Below are 27,928 nucleotides of genomic sequence, written 5' to 3' on the forward strand. Positions count from 1 at the left end.
TTTTTTACATTTCCTGACCACCACATATAGAAAACATATTACTCATTATCCAGAATGAGTCACTCATCAGAAAGAGATAGGCTTGTGATTTGTATATTCAAAACACCTGAATAGATAAGAGAAGACATCGAATAGGAGAACAAATGAGTTTTATTTACCACCACCAGGCATGAGGTATATCTGTTTTTACAGTGGTTGGACCATATATAATGTCTGTAATATCGGAAACAGGTAAGACAGGCTGTAGATATGAGGAACTGTGGAATGTGTGCTATAATACAACCAGTTAAGGAATATAATACTGTGTATCAAAAACAAAAAAAGTACAGACATTTAGCACTGATATGAATGACACTTGAACTTGAACTGAACAACCTACAGGCTGATTGCTGCTTGCTGATATCAACACCCAATATACAGAGAAATATTATGCTGCAACACTGCATCATTACACATGGTGGAGCTGCAACACAAAGCTACTGCAGTGCCTGTAATCTTTACACCAGCTCAGACAGTTTACACCATTATAAGTACTGTAAATGAATGGTTTAAGTGTCAATGACATGATTTTAAGAAGCCTTTCCAAATAAGCTCATGCTGAAGATAATCCAGACTCAGGTCCAGGTGGAGGGTGGAGGAGGTGGTCGAGTGCAGGAGTCTCGATGTGTCTGCAGAGAATGTAGAAGGACAGAGCAGCAGCAGAGCAGTCCAGGTATACTGATGATACTCTGTCAGATCCAGAGGAACACGCAGGGATGATAGTGGACTTGACTTTGTGTCTGACAGTGGAGCTATTCTCAGATCTGTTCAGACTACAGCACTGAGAGTCATCTCCACTTCTTCTGATTCCTCTGTCAGTCACTTCTGGATGAGGCTCTCCTGTCCACTCAACCTCACAGTAACATGGCCTAGTCAAAGCCTCTCTACACACAAGCTGCTGCTGTTGCTTCAACCTCTCTGGATCATCAGGATACAGCTGATCCTCTCTCAGCACACACTCCTGGATGTTCGATCGCACTCTTACAGAGATCATCACCATCTGAGAGAGAAGAGAGAAGAAGAAAGAACAGAGGTCATAAATCAGTGTTTTAGTGAGAATTACTTCATCAGCTGTCAGTCAATGATGCAGCACATCCAGCTTGGACTTCAGTCCTGTTCAGTGCTCATTAATACCACATTGAAGACGAGGTTACCAAACTGGACTTTACATTTCAGATCCCTCATTTAATCCCTGCACTTGTCACTTTCATATATTTCATGAAACTGGACTTAAGATTGTGCATTGCATTCAACCTCCACTGTGACATAATTTAATTATTTATGCATGTCATGTTTAATTTTTGCTCTTGTCACCTTCACATATTTCATACACTTCATTTCTTTGTCAATAGCACAGTCGATATTTCCTTTAGATAGTCAATATTTCATTTCAAGTTTTATATCTCATTTCAAAACTATTACTATTCCATTCTGTAAATATATTTTAAAATTTCAATTTAATTTTAATATTACTTTGTTAAATTAATTATTATTAATATTATTATTACTTTTACCTTACTTTTGTCTATTTTTTATCTTCTGTGTTGTGTTTTTTGGGAACAAACAACAACACCCAGACACATTCTTTGTATGCTTGTACTGGCTAATAAAACAGATTCTTGAATGGGCTACTGTATGTTATGCTGACATAAAATCCCAAAATCAAGAAGAATAAAGATTGAAAAAATATCCAGGGTTGTGTAGTAGCCTATGCATGTGTTGGAATTTGATGACCTGGAAATGAGAAGAGCTTTGTCTTTTCAGCTCTAACCCTAACCCAAGTACTTCAGGCCTTCCTCCAAGCCTGTAGTAATGTACTAGATTGTCAGCATTATGGTAATCTCTGAAGGTGACTCATTTTGGTCACCATTTCCACTAAAAAAGAAAAAACAAACAAACAAACAAACAAACAAACAAAAAGCTTCATTTTATATCTTGGGCTTTCAAAGTACTCTCTGAAACTAGGCCTTCATTGACTTATGTCCATGAAATGAGAGAATTAAAACTTTGTGTTGGAAAGGTATCGCCCTGAAGATTAACATGTCAGTATGAAGATTCTACATGGCTCCGGCCTTGAAATACTGACCTTTGAATCTTGACCTCAGTGCATGTTTGAAGGCTCATAATTCAGCAACAAATGGGGCTTCAGACATGGGACCAACTATTATAGATAATCGATAATCGTCTGTTTACTCTGCAGATTACACTTAAATACACAGAGGAAATAAACTGCTGAGAGTCATGAATACATCATTATTGCATAAACACTTCAGTGATACATTTACTGTTGTTACATGTGACCTGCTGTTAATTTTAACGCAAGACTCTGTGTTAATGAACATCTTATCTGCTTTAGAAATATCTTCTGACAAGTAAACATGGAGGCTGTCATTGAAAACATTTGGAGGAAACAAAATAAGTGGACAGATATACCTCTGCTGGACTTCAGCGGAGGTTCTGGTCTGTATAAAGACCACATAGTTACCAAATGTAATGATAGTTCTATGAAATCAGAGTCAGTGATTTGCAGCCTGCAGTCAGACTGATTTTAGAGCTCTGACAAAGATGAACTGATCAAATCTTTATAGTTGAAATGAGAACAAACACTTTAAGATCATATTTGATGGTACGACAGTTTGATGATGTGGTCCACTGTCTGTATACACCTTGTAAAGCTGTCAGCTGTAATCCAGCTGGGAAACAGGAAATAATGGATCTTTGCTTTGATACTAACTGTGTTTACTACAAAAGTGCTGAATACAGCATGGACTGACTCCAACTCTCTACTGACCTCAGAGTCTCCAGTTTGCAGTGTGGGCTCTCTTCAAGTTCACACAACTGCTTCACGTCTGAACCCTGAAGCTTGTTGTTATTCAGCATCAGCTTTCTCAGATGGGAGGGGTTGGACTTCAGAACTGAGGCCAGAGAAGCACAGCTGATCTCTGTCAACCTGCAGCGACCCAATCTAAAAAAAAAAAAAAAAAAAAAAAATGTTGTCACTTTAGTAGATAAAGTTCCTGCTAGAAATCATTCAATGTTTCAAAATCTGTTCAGAGCTGAAGAAGGTTCAGAATTTAGAAGTTCAGGAAACGGAAACTCCAAACATCTGAACCCAACAGGATGCAGGTTAAAAACTGTTGAATGCAAATAGTGAAAAAGAGCTCTCATTAATATTCATGACAACATGCTGCCACTTCAATACTGATGTAGTGACTTCACCTCTTAAACTCTGCAGCTCCACCAGTGACTCCATCTATACAAACTCATATTTTGCAGCCTAACACAAATAAAAAACACTGACATTTATTTCAGATTCTATTTGAGTTTTCGAGTTTACAAAGATACCAAATATGTCAGGATGGGTTTTGGAGAAATATGTATATTTATTCTCCAAACATCTACAATATTTCTTTTTTATGGAATGATGAAGCCTTAAAAATAATGTCATCTTTTTTTAATATTGCAGTCAGTGTAAACATCATATATCATCATAAAGGTTTGGAACAAACATATGCAAATGTAATTGCAAGCAAATGTATTTTATTCTTTAATAATGTCAACAACATGAATGTCTTTGTCTTTATTTAAATTAACATAATGGTTCAGTTTAAATAGAAGATCAAATTTTTAAGATGTTAAGAGTTAATCAGCCAGTGTTGGATTTTTAATGTTATATTAAATATGTTTTAACTATAAAGCTCCACAAGATGCTTAATATGGGTCAGCATAAAATCTATGTGGTCAAATCCCATCAAAACTGTTAACATTCAAACAAAGATTTGAATGTTTGAAAGTATGTTTTTAAAGTGTTAACTATGGTTTAAAATAAATATTTAAATTGTATTTAAATATTTTAAAACCATCTGTATGTCTACATTTGGGATTTTACCTCATAAACATCATCCTTATGCCTGCAGTTTGGTGTCACTACGACTTTCACATTATATTAATCTCAGCACAGATGTAATAAATGGTGTCTGACCTCAGAGCCTCCAGTCTACAATGTGGACTCTCCAGAAAATCACACAGCAACTTCACTCCTGAATCCTGCAGCCTGTTTTCATCCAGATCTAGCTCTCTCAGATGGGAGGGGTTGGATTTCAGAGCTGAGACCAGAGAAGCACAGCTGATCTTTGTCAACTTGCAGTCCCACAATCTGAATAAAGAATAAATAAAAAGTATAATATAGAAGACAGAGTTCCTTACACACACACACATACACAAACCTATATCAGCATTAATGTCAGGTTCCTCATGATAATCCTTTCATCACTCATATTTGTAACCTGGAGTATCTGTGGAATTGGGTCTCAGGGAAAAAAAATAAAAATATTGAAGCACTTGGCCAAACTACAAGCCCACACAAGCTTATTACAAGAAACACACAAAATAATTTCATTCTTCATTTATAAACACAGGAAGGAAAAGGAACAAGAAGCTGAAGTGGAACAGACTGAACTAAGAAAGTATAAATTCAAACTAAATGAAAGAAAACTCAATTCCTGATACAGAGACTTCGACAAGAAAACTTCCACTATAAAAAAATCTGGTAAATACTTTGCAAATCAAATAAAACAAAATAAAGAAAAAGCAACAGGCTCCACTATTAAGGACACAAACTCACCTGAAGAGATAAATAAAATCTTCAGAAGTTTTTACACCAATCTATACTCATCAGAAAAGGACCCAAGTTGAGAGAACATCAACTCATTTATCAACACCATTGACCTACCACAAATTAATAAAGAACAAACCAGCATATTTGATTCACCAATAACAGGATGAACTTCTCACTGCCCTCAATCTTATGCCAAATAACAAAGCACCAGGGCCCAATGGCTTCCCTGCTGAGTCCTATAAACACTTCTGGTCCAGTCTACCTATGCTTTTCAACAAATTGATAACTGAAATAAAACAAAATTTAAGATATATATACACACATTTGAAATCGAAGATGGTTGTAATGTTGAAAAAGTTTAAATTCATATCAATAATAACAAAATCCTGTGGAATCCTGTGGACCCTGCCAACCTGACCCTGCTGACCAACTCTAGAGCACCCTGACAGTGCCCCGATGCCACTTCACTGCCAGTGGCAGAGACGGATGTATAGCCAGCCCTCCCCCACCCCCCACCCCTCCACTGACTTGATTATTATTACTATTATTAATAACAACAACAACAACAACAACAATAATAATAATAATAACAATAATAATAATAATAATAATAATAATAATAGTGGCAAAAGTAGGATTAGTATTAGTATTAGCATTAATATACATTTATTTAGTTTTTTTCTCACTCATTCACCCTTCAGACTGACACTGTGGATCACAGACATATGCACACACACTTATATCACAAAACAACAAACAACTAACATCACCTTGTTCTTTTGTTCCCTGTTTCCTGATAAAATGTTTGTTTAATTGTCCTTTATCCATTGTTTTTGTCTTCCTCATTGTGTTCTGTTAGTGTTTTTTCTTTTGTCTTGCAATTTAAAAAAAGAAAAGAAAGTTCCTGCTCATTCGGAATCATTCGGTGTTTCACAATCTGTTCAGAGATAAGAACATTTAGAATGATCTTACCATTAATGACAACATGCTGCTACTTCAATTAAGATGTAGTGAATTCCCCTCTTAAACTCTGCAGCTCCACCAGTGACACAAACTCATCTTATGCAGCCAAACATAAGTAATTGGCTGGACTTGTTATGGTCAATGTGTGAAATTGTGGCCAAAGATCACTGACATTTATTTCAGATTCTACTCAACATCCTTAAGTTTACAAAGATACCAAATATGTCAGCCTAGAATTTGGAGAAATGTGAACATATTAATTCTCCAGATTTCTACAATATTTCTATTTTATGGAATGATGAAGCCATAAAAATCATGACATCTTTAGTTTTAATATTTCAGTTAGTGTAAACATGATATATCATTATACAGGTTTGGAACAAGCAGATACTGAATGTATTTTATTGTTCAATAATGTGGACAATGTGTATGTCTTTGTCTTTATTTATATTAACATAAATGTTAAATTTAAGTTGAAGATCAAATGTTTAAGATGTTAAGAGTCAGACAGCTAGTGCTGGATTTTTAATGTTATATTAAATATATTTTAAATATGAAGCTCAACAAGATGCTCAGTGTGGATCGGCATAAAATCTATGTGGTCAAATCCCATCAAATCTGTTAACATTAAAACTAAAATTTGAATGTTTGAAAATATGTTTCTGAAGTGTTAATTATGATTTAAAATTAAACATTTAAGTAGTATTTAAATATTTGAAAACAACATCTGAATGTCAATCTGAGGGGGATTTAAACTCATAAACATCATTCTTATGTCTGCAGTTTAGTGTCACCACAACTTTCACATATTAATTTCAGCAAAGAAGTAATAAATGGTGTCTAACCTCAGAGTCTCCAATCTACAATGTGGACTCTCCAGAAAATCACACAGCAGCTTCACTCCTGAATCCTGCAGCTTGTCACTCATCTGCAGCTCTCTCAGATGGGAGGGGTTGGACTTCAAAGCTGAGGCCAGAGAAGCACAGCTGATCTCTGACAAACTGCAGTGCCACAATCTGAATAAATAATAAATGATATCACTTTAGAAGATAATTATTTAAAATATTTTAAATATGAAGCTCAACAAGATGCTGAGTGTGGATCAGCATAAAATCTATGTGGTCAAATCCCATCAAAAAGGCTATAATTAAAACTAAAATTTGAATGTTTGAAGGTAGTTTTTTAAGTGTTAACAATGGTTTAAAATTAAATATTTAAATAGTATTTAAATATTTGAAAACAACATCTGCATGTCTAAATCTGAAGTGGATTTTACCTTATAAACATCATCCTAGTGTCTGCAATTTAGTTTCACCACAACTTTCACATCATATTAATCTCAGCACAAAAGTAAAAAGTGGTGTCTGACCCCAGAGTATCCAATGTACAGTGTGGACTCTCCAGAAAATCACACAGTAGCTTCACTCCTGAATCCTTCAGCTCATTGGAGTTAAGATGCAGCTCTCTCAGATGGGAGGAGTTGGACTTCAGAGATGAGGCCAGAGAAGCACAGCTGATCTCTGACAAACAACAGCCACCCAATCTAAATAAAGAATAAATGGTGTCACTTTAGAGGATAATTATCCTGCTTCTCTGTTAAGAGAAGAAGGTTTAGAATGTAGAAATTCAAAAAATGGAGACTCCAAACACCTGAACCCAACAGGATGCAGGTTAAAAACTGTCAAATACCAACTGTGAAAAAGAGCTCTAATTAATATTAACGACAACATGCTGCAAAATCTTGTGATTTTGATTTGAAAGACACATTTTTTTAAATTTTAATTATACCTATTCTGATTATCTGTTAACTCTGCCTGCTCTTTTATCTGTTTCTATCTATGGATGTCTGCAAACATATGGTCTCATCCATATATTTAGGTGGGATTTGCATGCTAGGCTAACAGGCTGTCAGCTGTGTGACTTTATATCCATGCCATAATGTCTTTCAGAACACACAAACACCATAAACACACCTGCCCAGCATGGTGCTGTTAAACTAGAAACACCGAAGCTACACTTTATTTTTATACAGTCTATGGACTACACACAGCATGGCACTGCTATGTTAACAATGCTAGCCATGCTAAGTAGGTGCTAGCTGCCTTGCAGGCTGTTTTTTTGATGTGTTGTCTCTTTGTATCTGTGGGCTGGTACTCCTGTCATAGTGTTGGAACCTTTGTTTGAGACACTTCGGTTGGTAAATGTGTGTTTTTAAAACTTACTTTGTTAAAATGTTCCTGCTAATATCATTCAATGTTTCATAATCTGTTCAGAGCTGAAGAAGGTTTAGAATGTAGAAGTTTAGAAAATGGAAATACGACACCTGAACCCAACAGGATACAGGTTAAAAAGTGTCAAATACAAACAGTGAAAAAGAGCTCTCACTAATATTACAACCCAGTATCATGGTACTCCATGAAATAGTCATGAAAGTTAATCTATAGATTTGCATGCATGGACACAAATTTTCCATTTTTTTGTGAAACCCAGCACAACTTTCAAACTAACAAACTAAACTTAATTGGAATATCTTTCGTGACTCAGGAAACACAGAAGCTGTATCGTTTTTTCTCATTTGTTACTTGTTTTTTAAACTACAACTTAACTAACTTAATTTTAACTATAACCATTAAATTACTCAACATTTAATCACAAGATTTTATCCATGTTTTTACTTCTTCAAATTGCAAAGAAATATAAAGTGGTAGAGCGTGTTTTGTCAATGTTCCTGGCTCATGTGAAGGACAGTCAACAAGCAACAGCAAACTGCTTCCCCACCCTTTAAACTAAAACAACCAAGTTGCCAGAATAAAATGTTGGCACACACAGACACACACACACACACACACACACACAGACGCAGACACACACAGACACAGACACACACACATACACACACAGCATTGGAGGGGCATTGTATTGTGGGTGGACTTGGCGCATTTGACTCCTGTTATGGACTGAAGTAAGAGAAAAAACAAAAAAAAAACAAACAAAAAAGAGTGCTTCTATGCAATATATGCATTGCCTCTGTGCACTGCCTGTTGGCATCTACGTTCTATCAGACTCAAACTTAGCTTTATGGCACTTACTCGTGTTGTTCTCTCCTGACTAGATCCCTGATTGTGTTGTATCAGTTCTCAGATGTAAATCGCTTTGGATAAAAGCAGCTGCTAAATTAAATTAAATTGTAAATTGTAGATGCAGTGTAATTACTAGTTCAGCTGTACAGATATTCGATATGTTCAGTAGATATATCTTTTTACGACCTTACAACCCTACTTTGCAAAGAAGAACTACAATTGTGGTGCTGATTTGTATCAAGCTGCATGGCGTGGCTCTAGGGAATTGTAGTTTTTAGAAAAATATTAGTTTTTTTCTAGTTTTGTAGTTCTAGTTTTTCCTAGAATTGGATGTTGTAAATACTGAATTGAGAGTACACTGAGGAGTTTAAGGGGATGGTAAACACAGTTGTGTAATCAGATTTTAAATACCTAATTGTTAAAAGGGTGAAAATTAATTTTAACCATATTTTACCAATATGAAATTATGAAGCCATAAAAATCATGACGTATTTAATTTTAATATTTCAGTTAGAGTAAACATCACATGTCATCATAAAGGTTTGGAACAAGCAGATACTGAATGTATATTATTGTTTAATAATGTGGACAATGTGAATGTCTTTGTTTTTATTTAAATTAACATAAAGATTCAATTTAAGTTAAAGATCGAGTTTTTAAGATGTTAAGAGTGAATCAGCCGGTGTTGGTTATTAATGTTATATTAAACGTTTTAAATATGAAGCTCAACAAGATCAGCATAAAATCTGTGGATCAGCATAAAATCTGTCATCAAATTCCTTCAAAACTGTAAAGATCAAAACAAAGATTTGAATGTTTGAAAATATGTTTTTAAAGTGTTAACCATGGTTTAAAATTTCATATTTAAATTGTATTTAAATATTTGAAAATAACATTTACATTTCTAAATCTGGGATTTTACCTCACAAACATCATTTTAATGTCGGGAGTTTAGAGTCACCACAACTTTCACATCATAATCTCGACACAGAAGTAAAAAATGGTGTCTGACCTCAGAGTCTTCAGTCTACAGTGTGGACTCTCCAGAAAATCACACAGTAGCTTCACTCCTGAATCCTGCAGCTCGTTGCCACTCAGCTGCAGCTCTCTCAGATGGGAGGGGTTTGACTTCAGAGCTGAGGCCAGAGAAGCACAGCTGATCTCCGACAAACTACAGCGATACAGACTGAATAAAGAATAAATGATGTCACTTTAGAAGACAATGTTCCTGCTTGAAATAATTCAGTGTTTCATAATCTGTTCAGGGCTGAAGAAGGTTTAGTATGTAGAAGTTTTCATATCTATCTGCTGAGAGTATAATAATGGACTGCTGAGAACATAACTTTATACTTTACCTCAAACAGCTCTCTGTGTCTGTTACTGGTACTGTACCCACTTGCAAGTGTAATATTAAACCCAGGAAGACATCCCCTGGTTTGTGAGTCTTTTATTACAGAAACTACCACCCCAAATGTGAACATATTAATTCTACAATGTTTCCATTTTATGGATGATGATGAAGTCATAAAAAACATGTCATCTTTAGTTTTAATATTTCAGTCAGTGTAAACATCACATATCATAAAGGTTTGGAACAAGCAGATACTGAATGTATTTTTCATTGTTTGATAATGTGGACAACATGAATCTCTTTGTCCTTATTTAAATTAACATAAAGGTGAAATGTAAGGTGAAGATCGTGTTTAAGATGTTATGAGTGAATCAGTCAGTTTTGGACTTTTAATGTTATATTAAATATGTTTTAAATGAGAAGCTCAACAAGATGCTCCCTGTGGATCAACATAAAATCTATTTCATCCCATCAAAACTGTAAACATTAAACTAAAATTTGAATGTTTAAAAGCATGTTTTTAAAGTGTTAACTATGGATTAAAATTAAATATTTAAACAGTATTTAAATATTTAAAAACAACATTTAAACAACTTTCACATCATATTAATCTCAGCACAGAAGTAAAAAAAGGTGTCTGACCTCAGAGTCTTCAGTCTACAGTGTGGACTCTCCAGGAAATCACACAATAGCTTCACACCTGTATCCTGCAGCAGCTCGTTGTTAGCCAGATCCAACTCTCTCAGATGGGAGGGGTTTGACTTCAGAGCTGAGGCCAGAGAAGCACAGCTGATCTCTGACAAACGGCCACCCAATCTGAATAAATAATAAATTATGTCACTTTAGAAGACAATGTTCCTGCTTGAAATATTTCAGGGCCCTATTTTAACAACGCAAGTGCAATGACAATAGCAAGGTGATAGGTCTGTTGGTGCATGGACTGTGTGGGTATCTCCATGTGCACCTGCTACTTTGGTTCATGTATGTGCAGCAGTGCGACGTGCAAAAGGACTGGGTGAAGATGACTACACTGTGGATCAGCAGGTGTGGTGATTATTAAATACTCTCTCAGCCAGTAACATCACTACTCTCATAGTTCTGAAACAGTTGTGCCAATCACAGTTAAACATCATAAACGACAGCTCAACAAATGGAAAGCTTTTCTTCAGGAAATGTCTTGATGGTTCAGAGCATCACAACATGAACACACATCCCCACAAATCTGCAGCCAAAGACATGGAGTAGTTTTTTCTTCAGTTAGTTAGTACAATAACAATAGAATTTATTTAGAAAATAAAGAAATTAATTTGGTGAAGCCATTTATATGATTATATCAGACCGACATTATTTCAGCAATAATTCTAATGAATCTCACCTTGTACAGTGGCACATTGTTTAGTAATGAATGTTATGCAACAGTGTTTGCACTGCAATGTGTTTCAAGGATAAAACATGAGATGCTACTTTTGTTGAAAATAAAGTTGGAAAAGAGGTGATGAGCCCTGCCAACCTGACGTCTCCTTCATAAAAAAACAGAATATTGAGTTATAACCAACCAGTCTGATGGGTATAGAGCTGTGTGTGGTTATTCTGTAGCAGCCTGGTGACATCAGATGGTTGAATGAAGGTAAACACAGTTAATGGCCGTGCTAACGACACTGCACCCTGGCGTGGCACTTCTCAGGATTTATCAGCACATCAGTCCTGCTGCCTTCATATCATGCAGGGATTTGATGAACTGAAGGACATGCTTCTCATACAGTATAAACAACTGTGAACAACAGATACTGTAAGAATCACCCACATTTATAGATCAATGCAGACCGATTTACTGACTTTCCTGCTTTAACCACATTAAACGTTATTTTCTATGCCGATTTTGGTTGGAGAGTGTTTAATTGAAATAAATTATTTGTATTTTATGCATTAATCACTTGTTGCAACACGTCTGCAGCAAGTATTTAGTTTGATCCTGTTGATAAAATCACCAAAACAGCAGCGAATTGACGTTGCGCCACAAATAGACATGATTCTGAGACGTCTGTTTTCAGCGCAACTAGGACCAAATTTCCACCAAAATACAACTGGATTTGCACTGCTTCATTTGAATGAATCTCCCACTTGTCTGCACCTCCTCTCCCACTTGTGCACCATGCACTCTGCGGCAAAATGCCACACAGACGAGCAAAGCAAGTTTCAAGGTCAGGAAAATACCAAACTGTCAGGGCACTGCTTGCGCTGGTCGTTGTGCCTCCACGAAAATATGGCCCAGTGTCTTTCATAATCTGTTCAGTGCTGCTAGAATGTATAAGTTTAGAAAATGGAAACTCCAAACACCTGAACCCAACAAGATGCAGGTTAAAAACTGTTAAATACAAACAGTGAAAAAGAGCTTTCATTACTATTAATGACAACATGCTGCTACTTAAATAAAGACGTTGTGACTTTACCTCTAAAACTCTGCAGCTCCACCAGTGACTCTATCTATACCAACTCATATTTTTCAGCCAAACACAAGTAAAAAACACTGACATTAATTTAAGATTCTATTCAAATATAAAAAGTTTACAAAGATACCAGATAAGTCAGGATGGGTTTTGGAGAAATATGAACATATTTATTCTCCAAACATCTACAATTTCTATTTTATGGAATGATGAAGCCATAAAAGCCATGTCATCTTTAGTTTTGATATTTCAGTCAATGTAATCATCATATATCATCATAAAGGTTTGGAACAAGCAGATAATGTATTTTATTGTTTAATAATGAGGACAATGTGAATGTCTTTGTTTTGATTTGAATTAATATAAAGGTTCAATTTAAGTTAAAGATCAAATTTTTAAGATGTTATGAGTCAATTAGCGAGTGTTGGATATTTAATGTTATATTAAATATGTTTTAAATATGAAGCTCCACAAGATGCTTAATGTGGATCAGCATAAGATCTATGTGGTCAAATCCTATCAAAACTGTAAAGATTAAAACTAGGATTTGAATGTTTGAAAGTATGTTTTTAAAGTGTTAACTATGGTTCAAAATTAAATATTCAAATAGTTTTTATATATTTGAAAACAACATTTAAATGTCTAAATCTGGGATTTTACCTCATAAACATCATCTTTATGTCTGCAGTTTAGTGTCAACACAACTTTCACATCATATTAATCTCAACACAGAAGTAAAAAATGGTGTCTGACCTCAGAGTCTTCAGTTTACAATGTGGACTCTCCAAAAAATCACACAGCAGCTTCACATCTGAATCCTGTAGCATGTAGTCGTTATCCAGCTCTCTCAGGTGGGAGGGGTTGGACTTCAGAGCTGAGATCAAAGAAGCACAGCTGATCTCTGGCAAACTCCGGTGATACAATCTGAATAAAGAACAAATCATGTAGATAAAAATTCATTACAATCCATCAGAGGTGTTCAGGGTTTAAATGTATAATTCAACATTGTGATGTTGATTTTCCCTAAAATGAGCAGAGTAACTTTGTTATTGTGTTATTATGGATCATCATAATGTCAGCCTTCAACAAACATCATCCAAATGTCACCACAACATTCAAACACCTATTCATGTCAACACTGATCCATAAAATGCTGCTAACCTCGATCAAATTAAACATGTTGGATTAAAAAGCTTGTGCATTAATTTTATTTATCTTCTTCCTGTAAATGGTAAATATATATATATATATATATATATATATATATATATATATATATATACACATACACACACACATACATATATACATATACATATATATATATATATATATATATATACACATATATATGTGTGTGTGTGTGTGTGTGTGTGTGTGTGTGTGTGTGTGTTATTCCTGAAAATGCATTCAACTTCTTGAACTTGAACTATTTCATTTGGTTTACAGTTTTGAGTATCACAAACATATCAAAAATTATAAAAATGAATTTGCTCTTACAGAGAATTGTCTGATATTTCCACCTGTTTTCTTACAGATGTTAGTCCCTTTTGAACAGTGTTTGTGATTTGTGAAAAACAAATTAATCAAACTAAATCTAAAACTTTTGTTGTGGAAAGCAGTCAATGAACTGACCTCAGAGACTCCAGTCTACAGTTTGGACTCTCCAGTCCAGCAGACAGCACCTTCACTCCTGAATCCCGCAGGTCAATGTCATTCAGATCCAGTTTTCTGAGATGGGAGGGGTTGGACTTCAGAGCTGATGCCACAACTTCACAGTGAGTCTCTGAGAGTCCACAGTGAGTAAGTCTGTGAAAAATAATAATAAAATCAAAAAGTCAAACACTTTACTATGCATTTTGATCACTTAACAGTAGAAAAGTAGAAAACAAAGTGGAAACATGTTGATGAGTAAAAACTGAACATGTTTGTTTAGGATTTGGGTAAGGGACAGGGTATGCTGTGTTGCAGTGTCTTTAAAAGAGTACACTTTAATTTTTAAAAAAATAAAAAAAGAGGCTAACGGTTGAGTTAGCAATTCTGATCCAATACACTTTTTGTCAAATTCAGTGAATATCTCCTCATGGTCTGCTGGCTGTCTGTGCTGTGGGTGCGCTGAAAAAAAATCTGGTGTACATACACACCACTGGCTCTGTAAATGGGCATGTAAATACAGTGGCTTGGAGTGAGCCATACAACACTATTCCAGCCAATCAGCATGGGACGTTGGTGTTTGTGCATATGACAGGGGGAAGTCATCAGAGCAAGCTGTCTGTTTGAGGACATGACAGTCTCCCATCTCCAGCACCCATTGAGTGGTGGGGGAGGGCTGGGGAACTGGAGAGAGAGAGGCTGTGGCCAATTCACATGGAAAATGTTTTCTCACGGATCAGATACGCTTCCATTTTATTAAATGTGTCAATCCACACTGAATCCAAGACAATCTCATGGAGACCCCCTGCTTTTTTACGCTCTGAGTCTGTTTCTGCTGCGTTTAATGAAGTGTAATCTGAGAAGGCAGCTGTTTACATCACACAAATATCCCACTGTATATGTGATTTGAGTTTATTAACCATATCAATGAACCAATAAATACAAACACCGTTGATTTCATCCCATGGAGCCACCATGCAAACTATTTTGGTTCAGTACATTTCTGCTGTCAGTCAGCCTGGTGAAGACATTTTGTCCAACTGCTGTCCTCTCAGCTCCCTGGGAGCTGCATCTGACAGTCAGCTGCTTCTGTGGACAGAGACACTGAACGCAGGTTGAGTGAGAAGTGGGAGGCCGCAGAGAGGCAGTGAGTGTGGATGGACTGATGTGCTCACATGAGACCAAATTTTTTTCCACTCATGATAATTTGTGAGAGAAACAGAAGTGATTGTGCAGCTGACGCATCACTCTGGATACTGCCATATTTCTCTTCTGGTCTTTGCCTTGGAATATATGTGCATCTATGAATTTGGGGGGGGTGGAGCTTCTGAAGGAGCACAAAGGGAAGGGTGTATTTGTTTGGGAACTTCCGGTTTTTGATCGAGATGCTATGCAGTTTAAAACATTTATAAAGGTGTTTGAGCATTGCGTGGAAGCAAAAACTAACAGTAAAGGGGACTGTCTGTATTATCTTCAGCAGTTTACGAGGGGACAGCCAAGGGATCTTGTATGCAGCTGCCTTCACATGACTCTAGAGAGAGGTTATGCTGTAGCCACGCATCTGCTCAAGGAGGATTTTGGATATAGATTAAAGGTACAGCGGCCTACATGGAAAAGATCACTGGAAGGCCGATGGTCAAGTCTGAGGACATTAGAGGACTCCAAGCTTATGCACTTTTCATACGCAAATATTCCAATGCTATGAAGGAACTAGAATACTTGGGAGAGCTAAACACACAAGCAAATTTGAAAACTCAAATTTGAAAACCCAGAGAAAAATTGGATAGTAAAGTCCTGTGAAATTTTGGACAGAGACAATGAAGAACTTGTTTCATTGACAGTGTCAAGTTCATTGAGCAACAGGTCAGGTATGCTTCAGATCCAGTCTTTTGGTGACATAAAGGACACTCTGCTTGGTAAAGGTTGAAACAAAATCAAGTCAGAACACAAGCCAAGGGGACACAGTTTTGCCATTACTGTCACTATGGTTGAACCAGATAACACCAAGATACAGGTGCATCAGAAAAATATATCATCTACAAAAGAAAATCAAACCAAAGAAAATCCTACTTCCTGTTTGTACTGTAACTATGGGCATACATTGGGGCATTGCCCACAGCTGCAAAAGAAAACACATCGGTAAAAGCTGGACTTTCTGTAGGAGAAAGGCGCCTGCTTTGGTTGCCTTTGCACAGGGCACAGGAACAAGGATTGCCACAGGCGCATGACTTGCAAACATCCCAGTGTTTTACACATCAGGGAAAAGGAAAAGGTTATCAAACCAAGAGGACAGCCCAAGGAATGTTGATCCATCACACCCATTTTAACTTGTGCTCATAAAAGGGCTGATAATAGTGACAGCATCCTTTCTATACTCCCTGTCCAAGTAAGAAGCACACAAGGAAATAAGATCATTCAAACATATGCATTTTTGGATCCAAGATACATTCTGTTCTGGAAAACTGATGAATAAACTGAACATTAAAGGAAGACCAACTGAAATCTATCTGCGCACCATGGGTTAGTGGGAAAGTCAGCTCTAAGTTACCAACTTAAAGGTTTGGAAAATTGCACCTTTAACTGACAACAAGTTTTATGAAATGTGTTTTCCCAGAATTAAATGCCAGTGTCTACAGACAACATCATCGATGATGAGTTGGCTAAAGGGCATTACCTGAGATGGATCCAAAACCCTCACATTGAATGTGAGGTGAAGTGTTTAACCATCTAATTTGTTCTTATTTGTGCTTAATTGTGTGGCTAGACAAAATAGTGGACTTCATTTCACTTAATATCAATGAGCTGCTAATGATTTTCACTCGCACACTGTGCAAGCACAATAACACCCTAAGTCACTGTGGAATTGTGTTTGGGCCAATTGTGTGTGTGTGTGCAGTGAGTGTGTAAATGAGCATGTGTAGTTGAGCGAGTGGCAGAAAAATGACGGTGAATACGAGCGGAGCAGAGGAAAAGGTTAGCATTAAGTTGTCAATCTGGCAGTAAATGTACAGTACAGGCTACAGTATATCAGTTAACAAATGCTGCAGCTCCTCAAGACCAAGAAAATACCCATCTACCGAAGGGGGTAAGCCCCGAAGTTAGCAACAACACATTAGCCTAACCTGACCAGGCTTACTTAAGGTGGACTCACTTTTAAGGTGGACTAACAATTCTCATTTTAGTCAATCTCTGCCGTTCTTTAATGGAGAACGGAGAAATGTCTGGCTGATGAGTGTCTTGAGTATTTCATATGACAGCCCCCAACGCCCCCCCCTCCCCCCTTTTAGTGAAGCACTACTCATGTGTGTATCATTACTGTAATACTGACAGTTTTAGATGAGAAGGCAGCTTTATTATGTTGATAATCACATCTGGACTTACCGAGCCTTTCTGCAGTTCCTCACAGCCGGGATCAGTCTCAGTCGTCCCATCCATGAAGTGTTATACTTCTCCAGGTCCAACTCATCTAGAACCTCCTCTGACATCTGTAGCATGTAGGCCAGAGCTGAGCAGTGGATCTCAGAGAGTTTTTTCTTTGATCTTTTCTCTGACTTCAGGAACTCTTGGATCTCCTGATGTACTGAGCGATCGTTCATCTCCATCAGACAGTGGAAGATGTTGATGCTTCTGTCAGGAGAGATTTCATCAGTGTTCATCTCCTTCAGTTTCTCAATGGCTCTCTGGATGATTTCTGGATTGTTCTTTGTCCAACCCAGCAGGGCTCCAAAGAGACTCTGGTTGGACTCTAGAGAGAGGCCATGAAGGAAGCGAACAAACAGGTCCAGGTGTCCATTTTCACTGTGCAGAGATTTGTCCATGGCTCCCATCAGGAAGATATCCAGGGATGAGTCACTGGAATAGTTTCCTAGGAAGTCCTCCAGTGCCTCTGTGTTGCTGTTGGTGTAACAGTGGTACATGTAGACTGCAGCCAGAAACTCCTGAATGCTCAGATGAACAAAGCAGTAGACTGTTTTCTGGAAGATCACACTCTCTCTTTTGAAGATCTCTGTACAAAATCCTGATAACAGTGAGGTCTCTGTGACATCAAGACCACACTGCTCCAAGTCTTCTTGGTAGAACATGATGTTTCCTTTCTCCAGATGTTCAAACGCCAGCCTACCGAGCTTCAGAAGAACTTCCCTGTCAGCCTGTGTCAGCTCCTTTGGACTCGTCTCATGTCCCTCATCATACTTGTACTTCTTTCTCTTTGTCTGAACCAGCAGGAAGTGTGAGTACATGTCAGTCAGGGTCTTGGGCAGCTCTCCTCTCTGGTCTGTAGTCAACATGTGCTCCAGAACTGTAGCAGTGATCCAGCAGAAGACTGGGATGTGACACATGATGTGGAGGCTCTTGGATGTCTTTATGTGTGAGATGATTTTGCTGGACAGCTCTTCATCACTGAATCTCCTCCTGAAGTACTCCTCCTTCTGGGCGTCAGTGAAGCCTCGTACTTCTGTTACCCTGTCAACACAGGTAGGGGGGATCCGATTGGCTGCTGCAGGTCGGGAAGTTATCCAGACGAGAGCCGAGGGAAGCAGATTCCCCTTAAAGAGGTTTGTCAACAGCACGCTGACTGATGACTTCTGTGTGATATCAGACACAACCTCATTATTCTTGAAATCCAGTGAAAGTCTGCTTTCATCCAGGCCGTCAAAGATGAACAAAACTTTACAGACAGTGAGATTCTCTGCTGTGACCTTCTGTAATGTTGGATGGAAAACATGGATTAGCATGAGGAGACTGTACTGCTCATCTTTGATCAAGTTCAGCTCCCTGAACGAAAGCAGAATCACCAGACTGACATCTTGGTTTTCCAAACCCTCTGCCCAGTCCAGAGTGAACTTCTGCACTGAGAAGGTTTTTCCAATGCCAGCAACGCCATTTGTCAGAACGACTCTGATGATGTCTTTCTGTTGGTCGGGTAAGGCTTTAAAGATGTCGTGACACTTGATTGGAGTGTCATGGAGGGTCTCCATCTTGGAAGCTGTCTCAAGCTGCCTCACTTCATGTTGGGTATTAACCTCTTCACTCTGTCCCTCTGTGATGTAGAGCTCAGTGTAGATCCTGTTGAGGAGGGTTTCATGTCCTGCTTCATCAATTCCTTCAGTCACACATTCACATCTCCTCCTCAGACTGATCTTATGGTTATCTGAAACCTCCCGGAGAGCAACAATCACTAAAAAAGAGAAAAATGTGAGACTAAACAAAGACAATCTGACAATTATTCATTATTACAAACACAAAAACAATCAGTCTTACTTTGCACAGTGCTGGTTTGACTCTCTGTCTGCAGTCCAGGTCTTGTTCTGGACCTTTCTGCACACTGGGGACAGGAGGTGTCTCCTGGTGAAGCAGACTGGTCTCCGTATGTGATGCACTGTCTGCAAAACCAGTGTCCACAGCTGTTAGAGACTGGATCCTTCAGGACTTCCTGGCACAAAGAACAGCAGGACTGCTGCTCCTCCACAGAAACACCACTCCTCTTCTTCTCTCTGTAAAAAAGCAATTCTTTATAATTTAAATGTCATGGTCACAAGTTGTCATTTGTGTTTTGATGATATATATATATATATATATATATATATATATATATATACACACACACACACACACACACACATACGGGTCAATGACGTGACATGCTGATTTTTGTGTCCGAGGGCACTACTTTGGTTTTAAATAATTTTAAATGATTCATAATAAGCATCATTTTATTCTATGAAACCTATTTAATTTGAACATATTTCCAGTTTATCATATAAATTATATATATTTTATGTTTTTCCATCTCAAACCCTCAAAATGTCAGGTAGGACAACCGTCCGAGCAAGTTAACACTATATGAAATGTATTAAATATGCAATTTAAAATATGAATTAATATAACATTAATATGGGGGCATAATGTTATATTGAAAACCTTTCAAATAAACAAAGTTTAATAGTTTAATTGTTCTTAAATTGTTTGGAATATTAAAAACAACTTTGTCCGGAAATCTGTATATCTGAAATGTCAGGGTGGCGCAACTGCATTCATACAACTTTTATTTTGAATTGATGAGAGAGATGAGTGAACAGGATATTGCATCATCTAAAGGATCCCAAATGACCTTGACTGATGAGTGAAAGGTATGTAAATCTCTGTCATATATTGCTAAAAAATAGCTATTTTCTCTTCATAGTTAGACTTGTACTCTTTACATGTCAGGTGGTACAACCAATATAAAACTAAGAAAAAGTTGTTTTAATATAAAACTCTTTATTGTATTGTAAAAATGAATGAATGAACTAGCTAGCAAAGTCAAAAGGTTAAATAGGTGTCCAAGTAGATGCCTGAATAACTGGGAAATAATAGAAAATGTCAGGTGGCACAACCAGTAAGTCAGGTGGCGCAACCAGAAAGAATGTCCTTTCTTGATTAAATAAACATGATAAACTGAGATATACAAATGTATGTCATTAAAGATATTAAAGATATTAATTAAATGTACATTAATAGTTACTATACACTATAAACACACACTATATAATATTTTTTATTAAAGATATTAAATATATTTATTAAATGCACATTAATATAACACTGAGTATATATATTATTACATTTTTAAAATATCCCTTTCAATGATTTTAGATGCCACTATCAAGCAAAGAAAAAGCGACACGCCACAGGGAGCGCGTTAAAAATGATCCGGCTGCAAGAGAAAGATATCTTGCAAAACCTGACAAGGTCTCTGCTATCAGTAACCAGTTCAATGAGCCTGACCAACCCAGTCTACAGCTGCCAACTAACAGGAACACACTGTCCTCATTCTCCCCTATGACCAAGGAGGAAGTCTCCAAACTTCTTCTAAACTCTCGTCCCTCTACCTGTCCACTGGACCCAATACCATCCAACCTACTTCAGAATATTTCCCCCGCACTTAACTCCGCGGTCACACACATCATCAACTACTCACTTACAATTGGTGTTTTCCCAACCGCCTTTAAGCAAACTTGAGTCACCCCTCTGCTCAAAAATCCCACACTCAACCCAGCTCTGGTTGAAAACTACAGACCGGTTTCACTCCTGCCCTTCCTGTCAGAAGCACTTGAGCGCACAGTCTTTAATCAAGTCTCTGAATTCCTCTTTGCAGTAAGTTTTGAATTTGAGCAGGTCATCACAATATGAATATTTAATTTTCCCCCACATTCAAACGAAAGTTTGAATTTCAAATAAAAAGTGACAGCCCTAGTGTGCGTATGCATATTTCTGTGTTTGTGTGTACTATGTGAATCATGTTCAGTTCAGTCTAAAGTAAAAACAGGCCCTTACTCTGTGTTTGAGGATCCAGGTTCATTACTGAAGAATAGTGGGACATCTCTGGACCGGTCACTCTTCATAGACAGACAGCTGGATACTGGAGACTCTGCTCTCTGTCTGTGGTACTGACTTCTGCAAACACAAACATGTCTTCATTCTTATCATGTCAATTACTGACCAATTCTCTAATTCACCAGCTTTGTTCTTGCTACTGCTCCCTCTCCTCACTTGACCACTGCTGCGCTGTCTATACCTCTCTTGCTCATACTATCTCTCTCTTTTTCAGCTGCAGAAAAAACAGCTTCAGTCGCTGGGTCCTCATTTGACGTTCAAAAATTGAAACCAGGTTGCAGTAGGGGCGTCAAGGCAGTTTGACACGCCTCATAATGCTTTTGGTGTGCGTTCAGCCATTTTCAACAATAGGTGTACTTTAAAACACGTGTGTAAGATGCTTTCAGTGTGTTTGGGCCTTTGAAATCAACCTATGATAAATGCATTGATAAACGTATTGGATCCCTGGAAAATGTACAATTACCTACAAATTTTCCTATCAGATGGACAAATGGACTAGTATCCCAGACAGGTTGAGCAATATTAATAAAATAAATTTTGAAGGTAAACTCCAGAAAATAGAATAAATAATAGAAAATCTATGACTCTATATGGCAAAAATAGCCTTAATAAACTCTAAATAATACCACAGTTTATATATGTATTAACTTCCTTACCCTCCCCTTCGGAAGAACTGTATAAAAAATGAAAAAAAGAATTTTTGCATTTTTGCAGAAAAAAATGGGTAAAATCAAAAGAGCATATTCATATAATACACTTGAAGAGGGAGGCTTGCAACTTTTGGGCATAAAAAGATTTAACTATTCCCTAAAAGCATCTATCACATCAAAATTATACCATAACCAACACTGGTTCTCAGCAAGATTACTGAAAGCTTCCACCCTATATTTGAGAAAGGGCTCTTTCCATGTGTACAGTTAAAATTTACCTACATCAACCACCTAAAAATGACTTATTTCCCTTGATGTCAATTTTCATGGAAGACGCTAATGCAAAGTGGCTGCAGTACCAGTATCACCCCCCAGATAAACCAGATAACATGTTACAACAAAATATATGGCTTGCCCCCGTAGGTAGGTGTGTGCATGTATTGTATATGTGTATATGTTATGGTATATGTTTTGGGGAATTAGATTGGTTCTTTTGGTCATGACTTGTCAATCCCATGATGTGTCAACATTGGCAGCCAGGGGAAGGTTTGGCCATACTCTGTTTGATTGAAATGTGTTTAATAACTTCTAATAATCATGTTCAGTTCAGTCTGAAGTAAAAGCAGTCTCTTACTTAGTGTTTGAGGATCCAGGTTCATTACTGAAGAATAGTGGGACATCTCTGGACCGGTCACTCTTCATAGACAGACAACTGGATAATCACAAGGAAAACTATTTCAAACAGTCTGTTGCATTTATAGACAGTAAGTTTTGAATTTGAGCAGGTCATCACAATATGAATATTTAATTTTCCCCCACATTCAAACGAAAGTTTGAATTTCAAATAAAAAGTGACAGCCCTAGTGTGCGTATGCATATTTCTGTGTTTGTGTGTACTATGTGAATCATGTTCAGTTCAGTCTAAAGTAAAAACAGGCCCTTACTCTGTGTTTGAGGATCCAGGTTCATTACTGAAGAATAGTGGGACATCTCTGGACCGGTCACTCTTCATAGACAGACAGCTGGATACTGGAGACTCTGCTCTCTGTCTGTGGTACTGACCTCTGCAAACACAAACATGTCTTCACTCTTATCATGTCAATTACTGACCAATTCTCTGATGAAAAAGGCATTTTAGGAACTCTCAACTGACGCCCTGCAGTGACATCAACATTTGAGCCTAAAAGGATTTAACTATTCCCTAAAAGCATCTATCATATCAAAATTATACCATAACCAACACTGGTTCTCAGCAAGATTACTGAAAGCTTCCACCCTATATTTGAGAAAGTTAAAATTTACCTACATCAACCACCTAAAAATGACTTATTTCCCTTGATGTCAATTTTCATGGAAGACGCTAATGCAAAGTGGCTGCAGTACCAGTATCACCCCCCAGATAAACCAGATAACATGTTACAAAAAAATATATGGCTTGCCCCCGTAGGTAGGTGTGTGCATGAATTGTATATGTGTATATGTTATGGTATATGTTTTGGGGAATTAGATTGGTTCTTTTGGTCATGACTTGTCAATCCCATGATGTGTCAACATTGGCAGCCAGGGGAAGGTTTGGCCATACTCTGTTTGATTGAAATGTGTTTAATAACTTCTAATAATCATGTTCAGTTCAGTCTGAAGTAAAAGCAGTCTCTTACTTAGTGTTTGAGGATCCAGGTTCATTACTGAAGAATAGTGGGACATCTCTGGACCGGTCACTCTTCATAGACAGACAACTGGATAATCACAAGGAAAACTATTTCAAACAGTCTGTTGCATTTATAGACAGTAAGTTTTGAATTTGAGCAGGTCATCACAATATGAATATTTAATTTTCCCCCACATTCAAACGAAAGTTTGAATTTCAAATAAAAAGTGACAGCCCTAGTGTGCGTATGCATATTTCTGTGTTTGTGTGTACTATGTGAATCATGTTCAGTTCAGTCTAAAGTAAAAACAGGCCCTTACTCTGTGTTTGAGGATCCAGGTTCATTACTGAAGAATAGTGGGACATCTCTGGACCGGTCACTCTTCATAGACAGACAGCTGGATACTGGAGACTCTGCTCTCTGTCTGTGGTACTGACCTCTGCAAACACAAACATGTCTTCATTCTTATCATGTCAATTACTGACCAATTCTCTGATGAAAAAGGCATTTTAGGAACTCTCAACTGACGCCCTGCAGTGACATCAACATTTGAGCCTAAAAGGATTTAACTATTCCCTAAAAGCATCTATCATATCAAAATTATACCATAACCAACACTGGTTCTCAGCAAGATTACTGAAAGCTTCCACCCTATATTTGAGAAAGTTAAAATTTACCCACATCAACCACCTAAAAACGACTTATTTCCCTTGATGTCAATTTTCATGGAAAACACTAATGCAAAGTGGCTGCAGTACCAGTATCACCCCCCAGATAAACCAGATAACATGTTAAAGCAAAATATATGGCTCACCCCCGTAGGTAGGTGTGTGCATGTATTGTATATATGTATATGTTATGGTATATATTTTGGGGAATTAGATTGGTTCATTTGGTCATGACATGTCAATCCCGTGGTGTGTCAAGATTGGCAGCCAGGGGAAGGTTTGGCCATATAACATGACCCTCAGTACTTATGTGCTGTATATTTGATATGTTGTGTATGTTATTTGTGCCAATAAAAAAAAAAGAGTTGGCAAACATTCTGATCTTTGCTGGTAATTTTGCCCTCAAAATACTTCCATAAACTGCTTCACAGATGTTTTGGCATCATTATTATCTGATCAGCATGGCTTAGCTCGCTAATGTCCTTCTCCATTTTTATTTATTACCTTAGTTTATTTACTGGTCAAAGAGCGAGTGACAGGTCAATCTGATAGTGAATTTTAAGAATGCCCTCTGCTGGATCACAAGGCAAACTATTACGTCTTTGGCTTAGGCAGACTAGACGATGCTCAGCAAACTATTTCAAACGGGTTGCATTTATAGACTGTAAATTTTGAATTCCAACAGCTCATTACAATAGGAATATTTAATTTTTACCCACATACAAACGAAAGTTTGAATTTCAAATAAAAAGAGACACGTCCTAGTGTGCCTATGAATATTTTATATTATATTATAATTATTTATTCTTTGTGTGTACTTTGTGAATTTTGGTTGTGAAAATGTCTTTTTTTATTCTATGAATCTGACCCTATGTATCTAACTGTTTCACTGAAATGTGTCTAGTAATTTCTAATAATCATGTCCAGTTCAGTTTAAAGTAAAAATAGTTTCTTACTTAGCGTTTGAGGATCCAGGTTCATTACTGAAGAATAGTGGGACATCTCTGGACCGGTCACTCTTCATAGACAGACAGCTGGATACTGGAGACTCTGCTCTCTGTCTGTGGTACTGACCTCTGCAAACACAAACATGTCTTTATTCATATCATGTCAATTACTGACCAATTCTCTGATGAAAATTTTAGGAACTCTCAACTGACACCCTGCAGTGATGTCACCATCAAGCGCTGCAGACAACATTGAAGGATGGAAGAAATACACTGGCATCCATAAACCTCATTGTTGTGTTAATCACAAATATGCAGTTTGGTTTCATTTTTTTTACAAAGGCTCAATAGTCTCCTAAAACAGCTGTTACTGTGGATTTATCCAACAAACAGGAGGAAGTAACTGTGGGAGATGTAGGCAGAAACCTGAGAGACACACGCCATGCCAAATGAGGAGTTTTTATGACGAAAAAGCAATGTCTAGTTAGGCAATACTGACTTGAAAAGTTAAATCTGGATCCCTTGACACATCAACTCATGCCCAGAGCACAAATTCATGTTGCTCGCTTTTTGAAACTGCTAATATTACCATCCAACATGGAATCACTAACCAGCACACCTGTCCGGGCTACAGCTGTGGAAAATACCTCAACACCAAAGCAGGCTCAGCCGCTAAAAAGGAAAAGACTTTCAAGCCAAATGCTGCTAGAGAGACCTGACTTTCCTGACGCAGAATACAGTCTGATATTTACTCTTTGAACAGAAGCTGAGCTGCCTGGATAAAGTCAATAAATTAGACATGATGGAAAAGTTAAGAGAGGAAATCAGCTGTTTGAGGGAAGCTGTCAGCACAATGGAAGCTAAAATAGACTTCCTACACAGAGATGGACTTACCCAAGGACAACGTTGAAACTATATCCTTCAGCCATGCCACTGACTTAGAAAAAAGAAAACCTTCTCTGAAGCCACTACATCTAAAGTAAAATCTCAACTGAGACCCACAATTGTCAAGTTTGATATTTTCAAACAAGGGGAGATGATGAGGCATCATGCTCTACCAGTCATTACAGTATAGGCTATATACATTTACTTTCACTCTTCCTACAATGTAATATAAGTCGTGCGTGTGTGTGTGTGTGACAGAGGACTCATTGCATTGAAATGTGGCTAGTAACTTCTAATAATCATGTTCAGTTCAGTCTAAACTCTTAAGTCTCTTACTTTGTGTTTGAGGATCCAGGTTCATTACTGAAGAATAGTGGGACATCTCTGGACTGGTCACTCTTCATAGACAGACAGCTAGATACTGGAGACTCTGCTCTGTCCTCCTCCTCCTCCACACAAACACTCATCTTGTGGACTTCAGTCAGTCTGAAAGGTAAACCAGTGACACTGACTGTGAGATCAGAGAGCAAGATTCAAGAGAAACAAGTCTGTTCAAGAGTCACATTCAAAAAATACCAAGCAAATACCCCACACAAACAAGTTAGCACCATATTTTCTTTCCTTCTCGTTGCATCCACAGAAATTAATTCTGACTTGTCTTCAGATTGACAACTGGCTTAGAGAGTTTGACAGTAAAATAATAATAATGTTGTATTGGGCCTCAACCATGTGGTCAGACAAAGGCAGGCCTACATGTAAACTTTTAAGCCTGATCACAAGGCCGCTTTTGTCCTTTAACAGCTGAAACAAAAGAGCAGCGCCAAATGCTGCTCTCACAGACTCCATCTCCCAGCCTGCTTTGCAGTTCGCACCTTGGTGTGAAATCTAGGAAGACCCAAACTCTCGTCTCTCATTGGCAGAGATGCACCAACACCACCTGGAGTCATGGCAATACAGCCATGACGTCACTGCAGCTTTAAGAAGCGGTTACACCTCTAATTTGACGTTTGCATTAATATGTCTAATTTGAACGTCTACAGATGACAGAATACTTTGAATAAGTATAACTTTATTTGCATAAATAGCATATGGCTATTTATGTGTATTTGCTTGCAATCTTGCTTGTATTAACAGGCAATATAACACAGTAATTAAGGCAATCACGCAAGAAATTATTCTTTTTAATCAAAGGCATGCTGACTTACTCTGTGGTTAATCCACAAAATCCCTCATTTGTAATAGATGGATGTAGTTTTTTGGATAAAAAATGCAATAATACATTATTAAGGTCTAGTCTCACTTCAGTTTGTTTCCCATCATCTTTAAAGAGGGAACATATATTCCAGGAATACACCAGTAATTTTATAATTAAGAACTTGTCCTGGTTTCCGGGTGGTGCCCCGTTATTATTCATATCACCAATAACCAGCCGTGCTCCTCCCAGCTCCAACAGATGCATTAACACTCACCATTTCACAGACTTAAGTTTTCCTCCCTTTGTTCTGCTCGGGTCGTCTAAACAGACGAAAAACAGTCTGAAGCGATTTGACGTAACTGCCCGCGCACTTCCCGTTATTGTGTTTCTTCCTTGTTTTCGTGCCTGG

At 37.5% G+C, this 27,928-nt stretch overlaps 1 protein-coding gene across 2 annotated transcripts; it reads right to left on the reverse strand.

The window, feature by feature from the left end:
• Positions 1–132: 132 nt before the first annotated feature.
• Positions 133–27,922, reverse strand: LOC121882703 (NACHT, LRR and PYD domains-containing protein 3-like). Of its 2 annotated transcripts, XM_042391119.1 has the most exons (15): positions 27,794–27,922; positions 26,661–26,810; positions 25,449–25,568; positions 24,144–24,263; positions 19,411–19,643; positions 17,533–19,327; positions 14,134–14,307; positions 13,252–13,422; positions 10,694–10,867; positions 9,713–9,886; positions 6,990–7,163; positions 6,466–6,636; positions 4,022–4,195; positions 2,831–3,004; positions 133–1,039 (listed from the first exon to the last, which is right to left on the reverse strand). In XM_042391119.1, exons 2-15 carry the CDS (start codon positions 26,789–26,791, stop codon positions 1,033–1,035), a joined length of 3,792 nt encoding a protein of 1,263 aa, XP_042247053.1. In that variant the 5' UTR covers positions 26,792–26,810; positions 27,794–27,922; the 3' UTR covers positions 133–1,032. The 2 variants fall into 2 exon arrangements, with proteins under 2 accessions (XP_042247053.1, XP_042247052.1); XM_042391118.1 differs by lacking the exons at positions 133–1,039; positions 2,831–3,004; positions 4,022–4,195; positions 6,466–6,636; positions 6,990–7,163 and having other exon boundaries at positions 9,790–9,886; positions 10,752–10,867.
• Between the last annotated feature and the right edge of the window lie 6 nt (positions 27,923–27,928).

Source organism: Thunnus maccoyii, chromosome 17 (assembly GCF_910596095.1).
Source record: "Thunnus maccoyii chromosome 17, fThuMac1.1, whole genome shotgun sequence".
Classification (NCBI taxonomy): Eukaryota; Metazoa; Chordata; class Actinopteri; order Scombriformes; family Scombridae; genus Thunnus; species Thunnus maccoyii.